The sequence below is a fragment of the Thalassophryne amazonica genome, chromosome 16, assembly GCF_902500255.1.
Source record: "Thalassophryne amazonica chromosome 16, fThaAma1.1, whole genome shotgun sequence".
Taxonomy (NCBI): Eukaryota; Metazoa; Chordata; class Actinopteri; order Batrachoidiformes; family Batrachoididae; genus Thalassophryne; species Thalassophryne amazonica.
Window position 1 is genome coordinate 26,501,130 of NC_047118.1, and position 20,510 is coordinate 26,521,639.

At 41.1% G+C, this 20,510-nt stretch overlaps 1 protein-coding gene across 1 annotated transcript in view; it reads right to left on the reverse strand.

Moving 5' to 3' along the window:
* Nucleotides 1–12,429: 12,429 nt before the first annotated feature.
* gas7a (growth arrest-specific 7a) overlaps nt 12,430–20,510 on the reverse strand; it is a 47,865-nt gene continuing 39,784 nt past the window's right edge. Inside the window, exons 8-11 of the mRNA XM_034190538.1 lie at nt 19,649–19,772; nt 16,352–16,431; nt 16,163–16,261; nt 12,430–12,939 (exon numbers count right to left, since the gene is read on the reverse strand). Of these exons, the coding sequence (XP_034046429.1) occupies nt 12,826–12,939; nt 16,163–16,261; nt 16,352–16,431; nt 19,649–19,772 (417 nt within the window). The 3' untranslated portion in view covers nt 12,430–12,825. The remainder of the gene's footprint in view (nt 12,940–16,162; nt 16,262–16,351; nt 16,432–19,648; nt 19,773–20,510) is intronic.

Below are 20,510 nucleotides of genomic sequence, written 5' to 3' on the forward strand. Positions count from 1 at the left end.
AAAAAAAGTCTGTCTGTCTATCTATCTATCTATTTGTATCTATCTATAAAGGACACTGCACATTAATTTGCTTTTTAACTTTTTTAAAAAAAAAGATACAACCATCTAATGGGTTCTGAACCCACAGCAAATGCTTCATGATGCCTCGTTTTGCCATCACTACCTGTGAGCGCTGACTCAAATTATGATGATTGTGTCATTTGTGAGAAAACCCTTTTGTTTAATTACTGAGGAATAGACTGGATGTTTTTTTTTGTGAGGAGGCACACATACAGTATGTCTGTGTTATTTGTGGTCAAACCACACAGGATGAGAATTCTCTGTATAAAGGAGATGAACTGACTGCTGAATAAAAAGGCCCAATGCAGAAAAAACTAAAAAACAAAACAAAACAAACAAACAAACAAACAAACAAAAAACAAAACAAACAAAAAACTAAAGAAATAAAGAAAACAAAAATTACCAGGTCTGTACACTTTTTTCCATTTTAATTTATATCTGTGTGTTCTCTGCACTGTGATATACACTCAACAAAAATATAAAGGCAACACTTTTGGTTTTGCTCCCATTATGAGATGAACTCAAAGATCTAAAACTTTTTCCACATACACAATATCACCATTTCCCTCAAATATTGTTCACAAACCAGTCTAAATCTGTGATAGTGAGCACTTCTCCTTTGCTGAGATAATCCATCCCACCTCACAGGTGTGCCATACCAAGATGCTGATTAGACACCATGATTAGTGCACAGGTGTGCCTTAGACTGCCCACAATAAAAGGCCACTCTGAAAGGTGCAGTTTTGTTTTATTGGGGGGGGGGGGGGGGAAGATACCAGTTAGTATCTGGTGTGACCACCAGTTGCCTCATGCAGTGCAACACATCTACTTCGCATAGAGTTGATCAGGTTGTCAATTGTGGCCTGTGGAATGTTGGTCCACTCCTCTTCAATGGCTGTGAGAAGTTGCTGCATATTGGCAGGAACTGGTACACGCTGTCGTATACGCCGGTCCAGAGCATCCCAAACATGCTCAATGGGTGACATATCCGGTGAGTATGCCGGCCATGCAAGAACTGGGACATTTCAGCTTCCAAGAATTGTGTACAGATCCTTGCAACATGGGGCCGTGCATTATCCTGCTGCAACATGAGGTGATGTTCTTGGATGTATGGCACAACAATGGGCCTCAGGATCTCGTCACGGTATCTCTGTGCATTCAAAATGCCATCAATAAAATGCACCTGTGTTCTTCGTCCATAACAGACGCCTGCCCATACCATAACCCCACTGCCACCATCCACTCGATCCACAACATTGACATCAGAAAACTGCTCACCCACACAACGCCACACACGCTGTCTGCCATCTGCCCTGAACAGTGAACCGGGATTCATCCATGAAGAGAACACCTCTCCAACGTGCCAAATGCCAGCGAATGTGAGCATTTGCCCACTCAAGTCGGTTACAACGACGAACTGGAGTCAGGTCGAGACCCCGATGAGGACGACGAGCATGCAGATGAGCTTCCCTGAGACGGTTTCTGACAGTTTGTGCAGAAATTCTTTGGTTATTCAAACCGATTGTTTCAGCAGCTGTCCGAGTGGCTGGTCTCAGACGATCTTGGAGGTGAACATGCTGGATGTGGAGGTCCTGGGCTGATGTGGTTACACGTGGTCTGCGGCTGGTTGGATGTACTGCCAAATTCTCTGAAACACCTTTGGAGACGGCTTATGGTAGAGAAATGAACATTCAATACACGAGCAACAGCTCTCGTTGACATTCCTGCTGTCAGCATGCCAATTGCACGCTCCCTCAAATCTTGCAACATCTGTGGCATTGTGCTGTGTGATAAAACTGCACCTTTCAGAGTGGCCTTTTATTGTGGGCAGTCTAAGGCACACCTGTGCACTAATCATGGTGTTTAATCAGCATCTTGGTATGGCACACCTGTGAGGTGGGATGGATTATCTCAGCAAAGGAGAAGTGCTCACTATCACAGATTTAGACTGGTTTGTGAACAATATTTGAGGGAAATGGTGATATTGTGTATGTGGAAAAAGTTTTAGATCTTTGAGTTCATCTCATACAAAATGGGAGCAAAACTAAAAGTGTTGCGTTTATATTTTTGTTGAGTGTAATAGCTCTGTCTTCATAGTCTCTATCTTTTTGTGCAGCTGGAAAAACTGATCATTATTTCCCATGTTTGATTTGATCACTCACCTCCAACAGTTCCTCTGATATCTTGCAACAGGACTTGATTTTCTGTACTATTGTGGTGAAAAAAAAAAACCTTCTTACTGCATCACTTTCTCCATGTTCATCCTCATGCAAGATCATTTTTGCAAACTTCCTTTAAATTTCACATGTATTTATTATTATATTATTAGGATGGACTCTTACACGTGTGTCAAACCAGATCCACTAAATTCCTGTGAATCCAGATAACTGCATAAATTACACATGTAAACCTGCTGAACTAGTCCTGTATGTAAATTATTGCACCTTCTTGAGGAATGAATCAGAGAAACACAGAGGAAAATTTGGAATTGACCTGCTAAAACCAGCATAACAACTACAATTACCTCAGACTAATGAAATATACAACGTATTAACATATTTTCTAAGTCACTTTGTATTTATTTATTTATTTATGTATTTATTTATTCACTACTTTAGGCGGTCCTGCAACTAAATCGATTTATATGCAGTCTATATACAGTTCTATACAGTTATATGTAGTTCTTCACATTACCTTTACAGTCCTTTTAATTCGCACTCAAATCTGTTTTGTTTTGTGTTGAGCGCACCCACTTTGCTGCTTTCAGAGATTTCTGAAGCATGAAAGTGCTTGAAGAGACTTTTTTTTTTTAATATAAAATATCTTTATCAATGTGCTAACACATATTATGGCTACAGTCTGTGGGGTCATGTGATGCCTCGTTTTGCCTATCTATGGGTGCGCACCTGTTAAAAACACCTCTTGAAGAGGAGACACCCATACATAAGTTGCACTGGAATATAAGTTGCACCTTGTCAGCAATTAAAATGGGGATTTTTGTGGATTGTTGTAGTGCACTTTTTATTATTGTCATGTATTCTTTTAATATTGGAGTGTATTTTGTGCTTTGATTCCTGGGAAAGCCTTAGATTAATACTCATTATAATAGTTATTATTTATAACGAATGTATGATTTTTTTTCAGAATATACGTTGCCCTGGAGTACAAGGTGCAGAACCTCTCAAACTAGTAAAACAAACAAGCAAAATAACACGACTTTTTTTGTGCACACAGTAGAATTGTTCCTTTCTCACATTGCACAGTGCATCAGCCACAGAATGAAAAATCTGTGTAGTGCAGTGCACAGAGCAGAGCGCACCTCCTGCTCGCGCTGATACCATTTTGTGTGTGTGTGTGTGTGCACTGTGTTCTGTTTTTTTTTTTTTTTGCTGAAAAATATGTCTCTGCATTGCTCTGATCTATGATGTCACTGTATCAGTGTTTGGCTTAAGGTTTTCTAGACAGTTTCTAGACTGAAATCTTTTGAAGAACCGGAGACATTTTGCACGTATAACTAGACGCACCAATCAAACAGCTGGATGAATCTGTTTTGTACAATTACATCAGTGATGTCCACAAAGGTGAGTGTATTCTGTTGTGAGACACACACACACACACACACACTGATGAAATGGTGAATTCTGTCACTGTGTCACGACGACCCGTTAGCTGGCAGCACACTGATGTGTTTTCTCACACTTGGAGTATTTCATTAGGTTAATAGTGAGAAAGTCTGGACCAGAGCTTCTTAGGACTGAGGCTCAGGTTAACAATCTGTGTGGATCAGTCAATCCGATTAGCAGCTGAAGGTCAGCTGAGACACACGTAGGCTAATAGGGGCTTGGCACAGTACAGACAAAAGGACAGACTCATTCTCTGGGTACAATTACTTAAAATGCTCACTTTATACAACTGATTTTCTCTTTAGTTATCAGCATTTGTAGTGTTTTAATATTTAAAAAACAAATAATGTCTGTATTCTTGTCTGTCCCATATGGACATGTAATCAGGGACACAAATGGAAAACTACATTTCCTCTGCTGGTGTGTGGAATATTTGTCTCTACTTCAATTTGAACTTACTGTATGATTACACCTTTTGAGTCAGTTTAAAATTTGGGACAATCCATGTCAGTAACCCTCCTTTGGCAGATAATGGAAGACTCAGGTGGACTTGGTACCATCTCAGTCACTGAGGTAGTCAAAAAGCTCCTCAGTAACACGTCGCCAGGAGCAGACGAGATTCGCCCGAGATGCTGACGTTTCTGGATGTTGTTGTGCTGTCGTGGTTGACACACCTGTATAATGTTGCATGGAAGTCGGGGACACTACCATTGGACTGACAACCCCGGGTGGTGGTGTCTTTTAGAGGACAAAAAGAAAACAAATGTCAAAATATTATTTATTTAGTGACTTTATACAGCAATTTGGTTAAATGTAGCTTTAAATGGTCTCTATGAATAAATCTGACTCATGACTGTAATTAGTGGAGTAATGGACCATAGCAGAGACCTGCACTGGGATTGGGTCCCACCGGGACTCTTTGTACCCACCGCAAATATGGGGGAAGCTGGTGGTCAGAACTTCCCTGCAGGCAGGAGTAGATGTCAACCCCCCCCCTTCCCCCCAAACACACACACACACACACACACACACACACACACACACACACACACACACACACACACACACACACTGGGAACAGAAGCAACAGGATGACTCAGTCAGCAGAATAGTGTAAAGTATGCAGTGTCCCACGCAACTTTCAACGAATGTCTTTAATTTAAAAGGAGCAGTGGACATAACAGAAGTGAACAGGTACACATACAGAGGGACACACAGCACAGTGAGTTACTATGGTAACACTGCATGCCCCTATATGGAACACAGAAGAAACGGTCTTTAAATGAAATGAAAACAACAAAATAGTAGCGCTGTTTTTCACCAGTGCGTCCAAAGACATACAGGCCAGGGACACGAAAACGAAACAAACAACCCCATGTCTCTTTAATGGAGAGATAGCCTAAATGATGTGTGTCTCCCGCGGGATGGGAGGAGACAAAATGAACGCATCTCTATTACTGTGTGGGCATAAGTTCTCAGCGTTTTGTGTGTGCGGGTAGGACTGGACAGGCACATTGAGGGAATGTGTGGGAGTGTAACACACGTTGCAGATGCGGGTGGTAACACTTCGAAATTCAGTGGGAGCGGGGGGGAACGGGACAAAGAAATTAGTCCCACGCAGGGCTCTAGACCATAGTTCATCAGTGATCCTTATGGACCCGCCCCCTACAGTTCAACAGGCAAAGTGTACCTAATGAAGCAAAGTCGTGAGTGAGTTCTAGCAGTCAACTCAAGCTACATGCTACACTAACATACCTCATTCACATAATTACCAGAGATCACTAAATCACACTGTTTAGCTGACCCTCTTAATCACTCCCTTTAAACTGGTCAGGCTATTTAAGATGTGACAATTTCCCCGTCATGTCACTGCTTCACCCCAGCATCCACCTGTCAAATCATCACTGAGAGGATCGCTGATGATCGGAGCCCATTCACCAAACTCCAAACCAATTGCTGCTGTAGCCTTCACGAGAAATGACTGAAGTAGTGTGAAATTCAGATTTATTGTCACAGTGACTTGTCTGTAAAGTAATAATTCTGTAAATTTTGATGGCGAGTTGCAGTGAAATCAAAGCATTTTATGTTCACATGAGTGGAGAATGTTAAAAGCAGACAGTCTCTGCTAACTTTTACTTGGTTTAAGGCAGTCTGCAGCGGGCGAAATGTATGTTGAGGGTCCAAGCACTGAAAGAATCACTCTGAAATTGTTGTGTGGGCCGCCAGAAGAGGAGGTACTGCTGGCCCACCACCACCAGAGGGCACCCTGCCTGGAGTGCGGGCTCCAGGCACCAGAGGGCGCTGCCGCCTAAAAGGAGTAGCCGGGGTGACAGCTGACACTCATCACCTATGACAGCTGTCACCACTCATCTGATCAGCATCAGTATATCAGCAAGACGTCATCTCCACCTCTTTGCCGAGATATCGCTCTACCAAGGAGGTAACGTACTCAGCCAATTGTGTTATCGTCTTGACAATAATACTTTGTTGCTTGTGTGTAGGACAGCTGGAGACTGTATTGGACTTTATTGGATAAGTACTCACATTCCTACACTACAGTATTTTTCTGACGAGAGGTGGAGGTGGTGTTTCCACCCTACGTGTTGCTGGGTGCAGACGCACCCACATCTGACTGTTTCTGTTCCTCGCCAGCAGTACCGGATCCGACGAGCGGAGGCAGTGGCCACCTGGGAGTTCGGGACTTGGCGGCTCCAGTATTCCCGGGGTTCGGTGGCGGAGGAAATCGGGTGGTTCCGGTTCGACTTGGACAGACGTCTCCTATCTTTGAGCCTGCCCACACGACACCGTTGGAATTCGGCTTATTCTTTGACATTGTAATCGGTTGTGTTTGTTGTGCGTGTTTCACAACAGTAAAGCATTGTTATTTGACTTCCTTCATTGTCCGTTCATTTGCGCCCCCTGTTGTGGGTCCGTGTTCCTACACTTTCCCAACAGAAATGTCAGGAGTTAAGGACAGAGTGCCTGCCTCATTTTCTCCATGCAGTCCAGAGCTCACTGAGCCTAGCATGGGTAGTATGCCAGTGCAGGAATCAAGTTCGTGCAAGTGTCAAGGTGGCTTGTCAATGAGATTCATTGCACATAGCACATCTGAATGATTATGATGAGATGCTACATCTATAATAAACAGAATTTTACAGATACATTATCTAACTCATAAGAAGGAATGAAAATGCAACTGTTTTTCCAATCCATATATATATATATATATATATATATATATATATATATATATATATATATATATATATATATATATATATATATATATATATCGGATATGGAATGGTTATTGTAGCATGGCATCAAGTGGGACAAAGCAGAACGCATTGCACGCATTTGAGTTCATCTCATAATGCGTGAACTCACAGCTCTCTTGCTGGCGTTGGGGGGGGCAAAGCATTAAATTTCTATATATCCAAATCATGTCCAAGGAGTGGCTTTCTGTGCAGGCAAATGAGGACCTGATGCCCTCTACAGTGTGGAAACTCAGTGGGTCAAGGGCCCGGTCACATCAGCACGGTGGTCAAATACTTAAAAATCCTTTTTTTTTTTTCTTTTTTTTGTCGGTGGATTGTTCATGAGATTTGCTTTCATCTCAGCAGCAGCAGGACATAAAACACACCTGGATCACCGTATTACACAGAGAGAGTTCTTCAGGTTCCACAATGAAGAATTAAAGTATTCACAGCAGTGTGTCTGTGATGATGGATCCAGATGAACGGAGGCAATAACAGGTCTCTTCTTTTCCTGTGTTTCCCGTGTTTCCCGTATATATATATATATATATATATATATATATATATATATATATATATATATATATATATATATTTGTGTCTGGAATAAAGATTGGTGATGATGATGATGATATTAGCTTATTTTATTGTTAAAAAATTTGCAAAAATCTAAAAAAAAATATTTTTTTCACATTGTCATTATGGGGTATTGTGTGTAGAAGTTTGAGGAAAAAGGTCACCCTGCTCAGAGTGCCGCATAAATTTACAGACATCTCTGTTATTATGGAACTGTGGGATATCATCTCACGCCCACAAGCTGAGCTCGCCGGACTACTTTCAGAATGTGTCTCTTTTTCCCAGATTGATCTCTTTCAGTGCAGCTCCTTGTTCTGACTTTAACACCCAAGTTAACACCCAAGTCTTTCATCACCAACCAATGGTCATCAAAACATTCCAATCGTATCTTTCTGAACTCTTCAGCATCAAACGCCATCGTGTCAATGTTTACAATGTGCTTGAGCAATAACAGGTGAAGTTGCTCATAAACTTTAAGTTTCTTAAATATTTATTACAGCCACTCTTAAAACCTCAGTTCTCTTTATAATTTTACTGGTACATTTTAGAATGAATGCAGATGAGATATACTCATTATCATTTATCTGGGACCTACTTTTTGCGCAGGAATTCATCAAGCACGTCGGCCGCGGGTGCGTACTAACACAGAATACTTAGCAACTGGAGAGTTGTTCGGCCAAAATGAGAGCGTCCACTTTTAGCTTGTCATAAGATAAGATAGTGGCACTCGCGAGAGTGTGGAAAAAAGTAATTTCATCCATTTTGGAATAAGGCTGTAACATAACAAAATGTGGAAAAGGTGAAGCACTGTGAATACTTTCTGGCTGTACAGTACGTTCCATAATATACAAGCACTAAATGGACTGACATTTGGTGAGCCTCTAATCCTGACAAAAGACTAAATGTTTCAGATTATTATAGGCTGAGGTCAGGTCATGTGTGAGTATGTGTGTGTGTTACATAATGACACAGGTTAATATTTCATTTTGGGAGATTTATTTTGGACGCTGCATTCCACAGTACACAGTCTGGACATAGGTCACCTGTGATAAAACATTCTTAAAACATCTGATTGGATGCACATCATGAAAAATATTACCACAGAAGGGCAGTTAACAGTTACGTCATTGTGAACGCGTCAGTTCTGGACATTTAGCTGAACATAATAGCTCGTCACATTTCGTGCACAACATCGACTCACACTGAAAAAATGTTCACAACAGAGATAATTTTTAAACCTGTGCTCAAAGTTTTGCTGCAAAGTCCGGATAGAGTGAATCTCACAGTCCTGATCCACAGACATTAAGAGCAAATTTAATGCACACAAACACACGTCACACAGTCTTTTAATCTGTGTCGGACTCTGGCACCTCAGTTTTTAATTTAATTGGCTTTATCCATTTTAAAAAGCTGAAAAGCACAAACACAGAATGATAACGGCCCAAATAAATCAATAACTCAATCCACAATCAAATGTAAAGACATAAAGGACAGAAAGAACACGCACATGGAAAAACAAACACATACTGTACATACGGTCTCATAAAATGTCTATTTTCTGATTTTCAGCAGGAACATCATTGACACTGGTAAAGTATGATATTTTACTTAAAGTAAACTGGTTTTCAGTCCCAGGTATGTCCACTTGAGGCTACCTGTCTCTGTTGTCCTTGTTATTTATCTGCATTGTCCCGTCCAACCAGCTATCAATGGGTACTTGCTTTAGTTGGGGTGTAACCTGGGGTGGACTAGCACCCCATCCAGGGGGAGCTGTAGACTCTCACCTGCTTCAGCTCAGACAGATCAGGGATAAGTTCCAACCCTGGACAGAATTAATGTCCTCTCTTCTCTCATATGTGATCATTTGTTGTGTCTCCATAATATTTGCAAAGCTTGAGTGGTTAATTTCACAGACATGCAACCTGGAACGTCACAGTCTATATCTGTGACAAATCAAAGATCACTGTTGTCTACGAATGTGATTTAGTGCAAGGAACGATGACGTAAGACGTCTGACTTGTCTGACCTGTGCAAATACAAACGTAGCCTAAAAATAGACACTGACGTGTGCCTGTAGTGTCACTTTGGGTCAGTGTTGGCACTTCTGGAAGACCTCCCCATGATCTCATGGCAGGTACGGTAATCTGCTAAACTCCACAGAAATGCAAAGAATTACTAAACTGTCAAAGTTGGAAACAATGAAACAAAAACAAATATTAACATCTTGAAAATCTCACCATGGATTAAACAAGACCTCATAGACCTTCTCAGGATTCACTGGTCTACAAATTTTAAATGTGCCATTTATTGTGGATTTTGGCTGAATTCATATATGAAAATAAAAATGTCTGGCTGCTGTTTCCAAGATATTTAAATTTTACCATTTTACATCTACATAATTATATTGTGTTGACAGTCGAGATTTCATGATTAATTATAAACTGGTTTTTCATGTTTCTCTGATTGTTTGTATAACAATATTTCATCGGATATCTTTTGTAACACTTTAAATAAGTGTAATAAGTGGGTAATAAGTAGCATAGCAGCAGCATGTTTTAAAAACTAGAGCAAATCAACAATTTCGAACATCATTTTCATTCTCAGTGTCCCAAGAGATGTTGGAGTTTATTTATTTTGGAAGTGTACTGGCTGTAGATCAGTGTTTTCTACGTATGGCCACAGTTTCAAACTGTGACCTTCCGGGATGCATGTCAGTGAAAATTAGAATGGGGATAAATCCTTTAACAGTTCACTCTTAAAGGTACACTGACACTTGCACACCTGTGCACGCACGCACGCACTTGCACGACCTGTGTCATGCAGGAGAGTAAACTTGTCGTTAACGGATGTAGACTGAACATGAGAGGAGCGCTGGCACATGCAATTGCACAAAGAGAATTTTGAAATGTTCAAAAAAATCTTTCACGCATAAATGTCATGCAACAAATGTGAAGTGGTAGTGAACGATGCGCGATCTGCTCACCAACACTAGAGAAAGTGGTTGCGTCAGCGCACCGCATCAGAGCGCAGCTCGTCTGAAGGATTATAACGAGATGGTAAATCTCTCATAAAGATACTTTTACAGCTGCACACAAGAAGGAAAGAACATGCAAATGTTTTACCAAGCCAAGACAATGTAAACATGACAAATAATTACTTTTTTAGATGGCTCCAAACGCTTTCTCCAGCTCATTCAGCGTGCATGCGTGAACGGCTGCTGCTGGAGCTGTCCTCTGTGATTCAGGAAGCGATTAGAGCCGTTTTCAGCAGACAACTTGCAGATGAAAATGATTAATCCGCTACGAAATAATTATTTTATATACGTAGCATTCAGCACAGAGTGCGTGGCAGGTGGTGGAACAAAGCACAGTGTCCAGCTGGGAACACAGCAGGTGGGATCATCACGAAGACGTGCGTGCAAGTGTACGGATTGAAGTTGTGCAAGTGTCAGAGCACCTTTACCCGTGTGTTTTTTTTTTGGGGGGGGGGGGGGCACCCTGGATTATGTGTGAATTTTAGAGCTCAATTTTAATTCAGTGTTAGTTTTTGTGTTGTAATAAAAAATATTTTAATATTAGTTTTGTCTTTTCATGACTATCAGTGTGAGGTTTGTTTTAGTCAACACAAATCTGAGTATTTTAAGTCCAGTTTTTGTGGGGTTGCAGTCAGAGTTGTTTCTTTTTTCATGTTGAGTTTTTTATCCTCAAAATCTTCAAAGTGTTATTTCATCAAACACCAGGAAAATGAATACTTAAACACATATTGACTTCTGAGGAACATGAAAGAGAGAACTGGGTCACTAACACCAACATCGCCGCTCACAGGCATTACGTTTTTAATTTTGCATTTATTCGCTACAATGTCATTTGACGTTTACGCAATAATGAATTTGTTAGCAAACACTGAGCCTTAATCTATCAACCATAAACACATTTAATGTGGCTACCATTAGCTATTACTTACCATCATTAAATAGTTAAGCGCATCAGCTAACTTGAATTTACAGCTAAGCTAACATCTACTGTTCACCCACAAAGGCCTGTTATCTTACCTTCATGCAACTTTCAGAGTCTTAGAGCTTCAAACAACTCTTTGATATAGACATAAAACCCGGTTAATCTCATCTCTGGTCCTCCATTATTTCAGAATTTACATCTTGTGGTTTACTTTCTGCATAATATCACCTCTTTACCAAACACCTTCATGAACATCGCCCGTACCAAAAATAAGACAAGTAGTCAACAGTACAAACACCTTATCGGGCCAAAGATCTGTCTCGGGTTGAAACATTTGACAGTAAAATACATCAAGCCGTAGTGTATCTACAAATGTACATGGATGCATGAGAGTAGAATATATCAAGAACATTCCAGGTATAGAACCTTTAGGCACTAAAAGGTGTTTCAGTGTAACTTCCCTTACCAAAAAATAGTACTGATAAGTATATAAAAAGTAAACTAGAAGTATACTTGAAACATACTTGCATATACTACTTTTTGGTAAGGGTTGAACCACTTTTTTTCCTCAGGACTGGCCCACAGTAGACCCTGGACTAAATCTGGTCCACCACATGTTGGATTTTGTGGCAACCATAAAACCAATTCATATTCCAGAACACTGTAGATGTTGTTGCTTTTCTGTAAAGAACTTGCTGAGGTTACTGCACTGTACATGTAAATTCTCCACCGGAGCGAGAAAACTCCTCGACTGTTTCATCATCACAAGATAGAGAATACCTTGCTTAATTTCTATGCATTAAACGGTTGCACAATACCAAAATAACTGCCATAATTCCACAAAATTGTGCAGCTCCCCATGGACAGAAAAAGCACAATATTCAAAACATGCACTTCCACCAAAATGAGCCAACAACATATGAAAATATATCATATTCTTTCTAGGATCTCAATATTCTTCAATATTTGTATCTAAAATAAAGTTAATATCAATAATCAGACGTCTTTGTTTGGTTCAGTCAAACTGCCGATGTGGAGATCAAAGATAAAGTAAATAATTTAAAATATGTTTTTTTAATAGGCTCAACTTTACAACAGGTAAACAGCAGAATATGTTAAATGGCATTCAATAGGATAATGTAGAATATGATAAGGTTTAAATTGAGGAGGAACATGCTGGTACTTATCCGTGACCGCTTCCAGGACTGAAGCTCTGCGCCCAGATGAGGAGCAGACCTGAGTAGTCTGAACATGCACTGTCCCTGGATCAGTGTCATAAATGTGTTCTGACTGGGACTTAGTGGACATGTTAGAATACTGAAGACAGAATGGCTGATCTCAGCTCAGGACGGCCTATATGTCCATGTCCACGGGACGAACCTTGCCGGTTTTGTTCTCCTTCACCCACATTTCTCTGTCTTTGGCCGGATCCACGTTCTGTAGCAGCTGGTCGACTGGTTCCACCATCTGCAACAACACAATAACACATCAAGATGTCAAAGTCTTCATCCAGTCTGGACTCTGGATGGTAGGTCCAGCCTCTCTATTGGATCTTTCAGAGTCTTCACTCTGGATGTCGTTAAATCCCAAAACCCCAACAATGAAAAATACGACTTTGTAGTTTTCTTTGTTGTATGTTGTTAAATTATGAAGAACCTGTTACATTTGGGTCATAGTTCACATCAGGATCCAGTGTTTCCACCAATTTCTGTTTCACATTAAAAGAGAAACAAGACTTGCTTCTGTGATAAAATCCTAATAACACTTAAGATAAGGTAAGATCATTTGCAAACCACCCAGTTGCTTGTTGAGAAACACCAATCACCAAAAGACGTTTGATTAAAGTATTGTGATCAACAGTGGCAAACCCCTTTGAAAAATCAGTGGATGGATAGACAGCATTGCTTCTTATAACATGATGTTTCCTTTATCAATAAGTAATGCACTGATTAATGTGACTTATAGATCGATGAGACGTGTTTTTCCTCTTCATGATGTAGTTGTTGACAGATGCGACTAATATTCCAGTGCTACATAGTCTGTAAAATACAGTAACACAGATAATGGAGGTGACAGAGTTAAATCTTTCAGCTGGTCCCGTTCAGCCAGGATCACCCGTCACCCCACCAAATTACACATGGAACCAGTGGAGATCAGTCAGGAACTCTGCTGGTCCAGTTCCCTGTCTCAGCTTCACCTGTGTGGACTCTACATAACCCAGACACACTCCTCTGACATTAGTACAACTACACACACGATGTACTCAATGGAAATAAAACTTCATTCTAACCAATAGCAGTAGTTATTCTAAGCACATGTGCCACGCCCATTAATATTAGGCTTGGTGGCTAAAGACGTCTGGAAGCAAATGCAAAACTCAGACTCACAGCTCTGTGGTTCAAAAAGATTTAGTGATGATTCAGGCAGAGGTCGGTACACGTAAAGGCAATCCAAAACAAGCAGCACTACAAAAAACATCAGGCAGAGGCGGAGTCAGATACACAGGCAGGCGGTCAAAAAACAGTGAGGCAAAACAGGACTAGGAAAACACACGGGGGAGAGCTGGAAAAAAGGCACAAGGTGTATCGATCTGGCGAGTGACTAGTGAAACCTGTGAGTCTTAAATACACCCACCAGAACGAAGGTGTAACCAGACAGAGTGAAACGCCCACCACCAAGCACCAAGACAAGAGAGAAAGGGAGAGAGAAAACCCAAGCAGAAAAAGACCAGAAAGATGACTAACAACATAGAAAAACCAACAAAACACAATAACTAAAACAGAGCATATGGTTCAAGCCAGACACAGAAACCCAAATCCTGACAATTAATGCCCTCCATAAGAAATGCACAAAAACCAAGAGCTATTTATGGTCTTTTGTCTTTCCCTGCATTAGTTTGTTGCTTCATTCTTTTTTCTTAGTGAGACTTAGGGAATAACCCTGTTGTGTCTGATGATCTGTGGATGTTAATGCTGGATTTTACAGTCGCTAATTGAGTTAAACGGTTATTTACGACCGTAATCATCAGACACAAAGGGAGTTATTCCCATTCTAATCCAATTCCAACGTTTCCACAGATCCGTGTCCACCACTGAAGGCTACATCTTAATCCACATAATAACATAGTTCGGTAAAAATGTTATGCATGGCAACAGAATCTTCATGCCAAACTGGAAATTCTGTGAGCAGAATCCACATCACTACTTTCGTATGGTATCTTAAATTAATTCATTTCTGTGTCGTTGCTCTGCCAGTTATTTTCTTCTTCTTCTTCTTTGTGTTTAATGGCGGTTGGCAACCGCTCGTTCTCAGCTGACAGCACCATTATTGACATCTGCGTGGCAATGCGTGCCGAGTAACACATTAAATGTGAAAAGGTTTTAATATTTTTCCCCCTTTTATGCGATACTTTATGGTCTGAAATCTCACATGATTAACCAATCCAATGTAATTGAATTAGAATTTGATTTATCTCCTACTCTTCAGTGCCCTCCAGTGGCCGGAGCCTGAGACTGCAGCTGCTGTAACAACTTGGGATAATCAGGTCAGGTTTGCTCTGAAATAAATCATTTGAATTTGTCTGAATTTACTGCACAATGGATCCCAAGAATTGATTGCAATAAGGAGACCTGACAGATGACTGACCACAACTCAGAACATTCTGACTTCAGGTTGGGAACTTGGCTGCATGCCCGAAGGTCAGCATGATGTTTGGAAAAAAGTTCAAGAAATCTGAAGTTTTCATGCTGTGCCTCTCTGAGGTTTCATGTTGGACACCCGCATGGAGCACTGTCAGTGTCACAGCTAATGCAACAAGCATCCAAATGCAGATTACTGGAGCTGAAAAGTCATTTATTTTAATTGTGCAGAAAGCACAACTAGGAAGGACCAGCGGGATGAAAGAAGAACACGGGTCAGACAAGTGACAAATGGTGACAGACAACAAGAATGTCAAAGGACAGGAGTGATGATGGAAAATGAGACAGGTGGGTGGTTATATGATTAAACACAGGTGTGAAGACAAGACAGAAATGAAAGAGCACAGCCACATAGAATGTAAACAGGTGCACACACAGATGAAAGCAACACATTGGGAAACTGCACGGGAAAGAAAAAGAAACCTATAATGACAGTGATCGAACCTGGGGGTGCACGTTGTTAATTTGCTTCTACCCCATGTAAAAAGATATTTTTTTGCCAAGCTGATGTATACCTAAAGAACTACAAACATGTCGACTGAACTACAAATTGCAGTCACACACAGGTGTATCTATTTGATCTAATTAAACTGACTGAACTTTAAGTATAAGATGAAGTGCTTTGTATGTGCTGTGCAATGCCCTGATGAAGGTTGCGTGACCGAAAGCTTGGATAAATACAAACATTTTTGCATGGAGATAAGTGTGCAAAGCCTTTTTTTTTGCATTGGGAACATAAACTTGAATAAACTAATCAGTCAAGTTAAGTTTTTTCTTGTTCTCCCATTACATTTAAATGTTAACAGTATGTGTGATATGTGGTTTTTTGAGCGCTGCCCCGCTGTAATCACACTTTGGTCGTTTATTTGAGTTATTCCTTTGAACTTCACAGATGGATTCATGTTTTCATTTGCATCATGTCACTCTTAATTACATCTGTTCATGAATGTGGACTCGAACTGATTTCAGGAAGAAAGCGAGCACAGACTCACGCTCTGGTTGAACATGTCGGTTTCGTGCCGCAGAGTCGTGTACTGGCGTAAGTGCTGCTGAATCCACTCGATCCGTTCCACCTCCAGCTTCTCCAGCTCCTGAAGTTTGAAGATGACAAACGTCCAAAGTGAACTATCCAGAAAATAATGATGGATTTGTTTGTATCTGCACAGAGACGGTGTCGTTACCATGCTGGTGGTGACCATTTCTTCAAACCACTTGGACTGAGTTTGGTTGTACAGATCCACGCAGCGCATCAGGTCATCTCCTGGAGCACACGCGCATGGACACAAAGGTCAAAAGGTCAGCGAGGAAATGGTAAGCAACATTTTAAGGATGTGATTCAACAGAACATTTTATAAAGCTGGAACAATTTCATGTCATAATGTTAACTGCACAACCCCTTAAGGACCACCAGGGGGAGCTCATGAGCTGAGCTTGCTTCATCAGACGTTTCATGGCTTCATGTGGACATTTAAGTGTATGTGCTCATGTGAAGTGAGAAATATAACATGCTTACAGCAGACTGACATGTTGGTTCATCATGACAACCAACAACCCCCTCATCAGTGTTTGATGACCCCTCTCCGGGAAGGTCATGTCTGGTCCAAATGAAAGATCAGTCCATACACTTGTATACCACGGTTAGCTCCGCCCCCACCCCCAGCAAATGCATAGTGGCAACAGCATGGCAAAGAAGAAGACAGGGCACCAGTCAGGGTGCTTACCCACTGCAGGTAAGTAAGATGTACGTGCTTAAATTAACATACATCGATGGCTTGGACTCTGTCTCAGGAAGTGATGTCACCACCGAGTCGACATAGCAACATGAGCACAGTCGTCACACTTAGCATGTGCATTTTACAGGCTAATTTTTCCATAAATTTCTGCCTACATTTTTGCTAAAATAAAGGCTTATGGAGGGTCGGAGGCTCACAAACTAATGGGAAATCTTAGTTATAACTTTTTAAATTTTCCTCTCTGACAGTAAACTGAACATTTTTGGGTTTTGGACAAAACAACACATTTGAGAAACACATCAATGTTTTTCACCTTTTATGCACCAAACAACTAATTCATACATAAAAAATTCACCCGTTTAACTGATAATGAAAATAAGTGTTAGTTGAAGTCCTGTAAGATTATTTTTGCATCTCAGGAGGAGATTTTTTTCTAACTTCTGACAAGCTTTAAAACTTTTGGGATATTATATCCTTTATATATTCAGAATTTTTTCAATTTGTAAAATGTACATTTTATAACTTAATGTTTGAATGTGAAACTAAACCTTATTGTAGGAATTTATGGGCCTGACGTCTGGTAAATTAGTCAAATGTTAATCAATTAACCTGAAAACAATAAATGAATAAATCCTTAGATTAAATGATTCCTCTATTGACCAGAAAATAATCTATAATCGTTTACTAAATGAATCCTTATTCTGGAGTTTACAGTCCTGCTTTTAAGCATTTATTAAGTTTATTTAAAAAAAAAAAAAAAAAAAGGAAATAAGTTTGCAAATTCTAATGCAGTTGAACCAAAACATAGATACACAAAATCTTTAGTTTAAGATTAGTTTCTGAAACAAGGTAAAATTCTTTTGATTGTGAGATCAGTGTGCTCCCGTTCGTTCAGGGTCACCATGGCACGTCCACACTGGGATTTGGCACACGTTTGATGCCAAATGCCCTTTCTGACGTAACTCTAAGTTCACTCGGAGAAACACACACACACACACACACACACACACACACACACACACACACACACACACACACACACACACACACACACACACACACACACACACACACACACACACAAAGTCTCCATCCAGGTACTAACCAGGGCCCACTCATCTTAGCTTCTGAGATCTGGCAGGATCAAATTTCAGCCCCGCGTCATACATAGAAAGAATGTGCAGGAAAATGGTCATAATCCAGATGCAGTCAGGAGGGAAAGAGGCATGTTGACTGTGGGCGGATCCCATCCAGACTAACTCGTCCACACCTGCTCCATCACATCCAAAGCGTATTTAGACAACAGTTAGATGACACAGACTGCTGTCAGACAGCCATGAAAGGCCCTGAAGACTGCCCGATGTCCAAACGTCTGGACGGCAAACACGGGACCAGAGTGAGAGCCAGTGATCTGTCCTGTACAACCGATGTATGCACCGGACACACACCATATGTGTCCAAGCCGGCATCAGTGCTGTCACTCACTCACTCACTCATGCAATCACATCTGCACTCGTCCTCTCTTTCAAGCCCTCACTGATCTCACGTGCGTGTGTGTGCGTACAACAGGTGCTGAAATGATGGAATGATCACTCAGCTGTGTGTGTGTTCATAATGGCTGAATGAGCCACTAAGCATGTGCGCGGGGCGCATGTGTGTGCAGGGTGCACGTGCACACTGAGTGGTCTCCCATCCAATATTGGTGGCACTATGTCCGCGATACACTCACCGGCCCTTTGATTAGGTACACCTGTTCAATTGTTTGTTAAGCAGATAAACAGCCAATCGAATGGCAGCAACTCAATGCAATTAGGCATCTACACGTGATAAAGATGACTTGGTGAAGTTCAAACTGAGCATCAGAATGGGGAAGAAAGAGGATTCAAATATCAGATGGGCTGGTCTGAGTATTTCAGAAACTGCTGATCTACTGGGATTTTAATGCACAGCCATGTCCAGGGTTTACACAGAATGGTCTGAAAAAGAGAAGATATCCAGTGAGTGGCAGTTGTGTGGTTGAAAATGCCTTGTTGATATGAGAGGTCAGAGGATGATGGACAGACTGGTTGAATGATAGACTGCGTGATGCCGTCATGTCAATATGGACCAACATCTCTGAGGAACGTTTCCAAGACCTTGTTGAATCTATGCCAGGAAGAATTAGAGCAGTTCTGAAGGCAAAAGGGGTTCCAACCCCGTACTAGAAAGGAGTACCTAATAAACTGGCAGGTGAGTGTCTGTATATGGATTAGCCAGGATGTTGGTGGAATAGCACTGCCAACATTGTTGCAACACAATTTTTGTGCTTCAAAACAGCTCCTTGTGGTCTCTTCAGGTGGGTGATGTGAAGCAGGGTTTGCCCAGTATGTATGCAGTTTAGTGCTTCACCTCAGGGAGCTTTGATGGCTCCTGTCATGCAGAGATCCATAAAACACTTGTTTCTGCCATCTGAATACCAAACTGACATGTTCTAGTGCACTTTGGCTCTTAAGGGCAATGACAGATGACACTCTGATTGGTCTACTTCATGTTAGACCTGAAAACACACCCATGTTTTACTCAGTACAACCCCATGTGTGTCCTCTTGCATTCACACTGTGTACTCAGTACAACCCCATGTGTGTCCTCTTGCATTCACACTGTGTAAAGAGCAATCATGAGTTGAGTGGGCTCCAAACACACCTGTGCCGTGTGATACAGTGTGCTGTGCAGGTGTCCACTGTGGTCTGAGTTCAAACCTCTAACCTGCTTGTGTGGATTTTCGCCTCGCCTTTTTTATGTCCTCCTCGGTCTTGTTGCTGAGTTTAATCTCCAGCTGTTGGGTCTTCACCTGCAGATCCTTCTGCCTGTCTGCCAACGCTTTGCGGGCCTAAAACACAAACACACGCACACGTTTGAATGTGCAAACGATGTGTCATTTGGTGTCATCCACAGATTTTCTGCACCTACATTTAACGGCTCATTCCTGCAGCCTTTTCCTGCTGTTTCCTGACATCCGTGCACAAGCCTGTTTTCATCCTTTAATCTGTTCTTAATCCACGTCGCTGAATATTTCCTCCTATTCTTTGTCAAGACACCTGAAGAAGGTTGTGTTGTAATCATGTTTAAAAGAACGTGTAAGCTGTGACGAGCACACAGGAAGCATGTGTGATGTCACTGATTGGGCAGTTTAATGCTGCAGAACATCACGTCTGTTCAACACTGAAGTGATTATTGAACATTCACTCATCCAATAAAAAAGGATTTATTTAATGACTCACTTGCTTTTTGACTCACTAAATTAACTGTGACTTTAAAACTTTAAAACGCCAGCGTCGGGATGTGAACACAATAACTGAGCAGACTTTCTAATTTTAATTGATCTCGTTTAATCAACACCCAACAGTTAGTTCTTAGATGGAATAATGAAGCAGGTACTGGGGAAGGACCAGGAACCTTTGGGGGAGGAACCTTCTGTTTTTGAATCAAGTTCACAAACCAACTGTGACACCGTAGTAACTGAAGCAGTTAATTTTTCCACGACTGATCTGATTTCACTGTGTCGATTTCGTGCAGGTGTTATGTCAGGTGGTCGACCTGATGGAGCTCCAAATGTACAGTGGGCCCA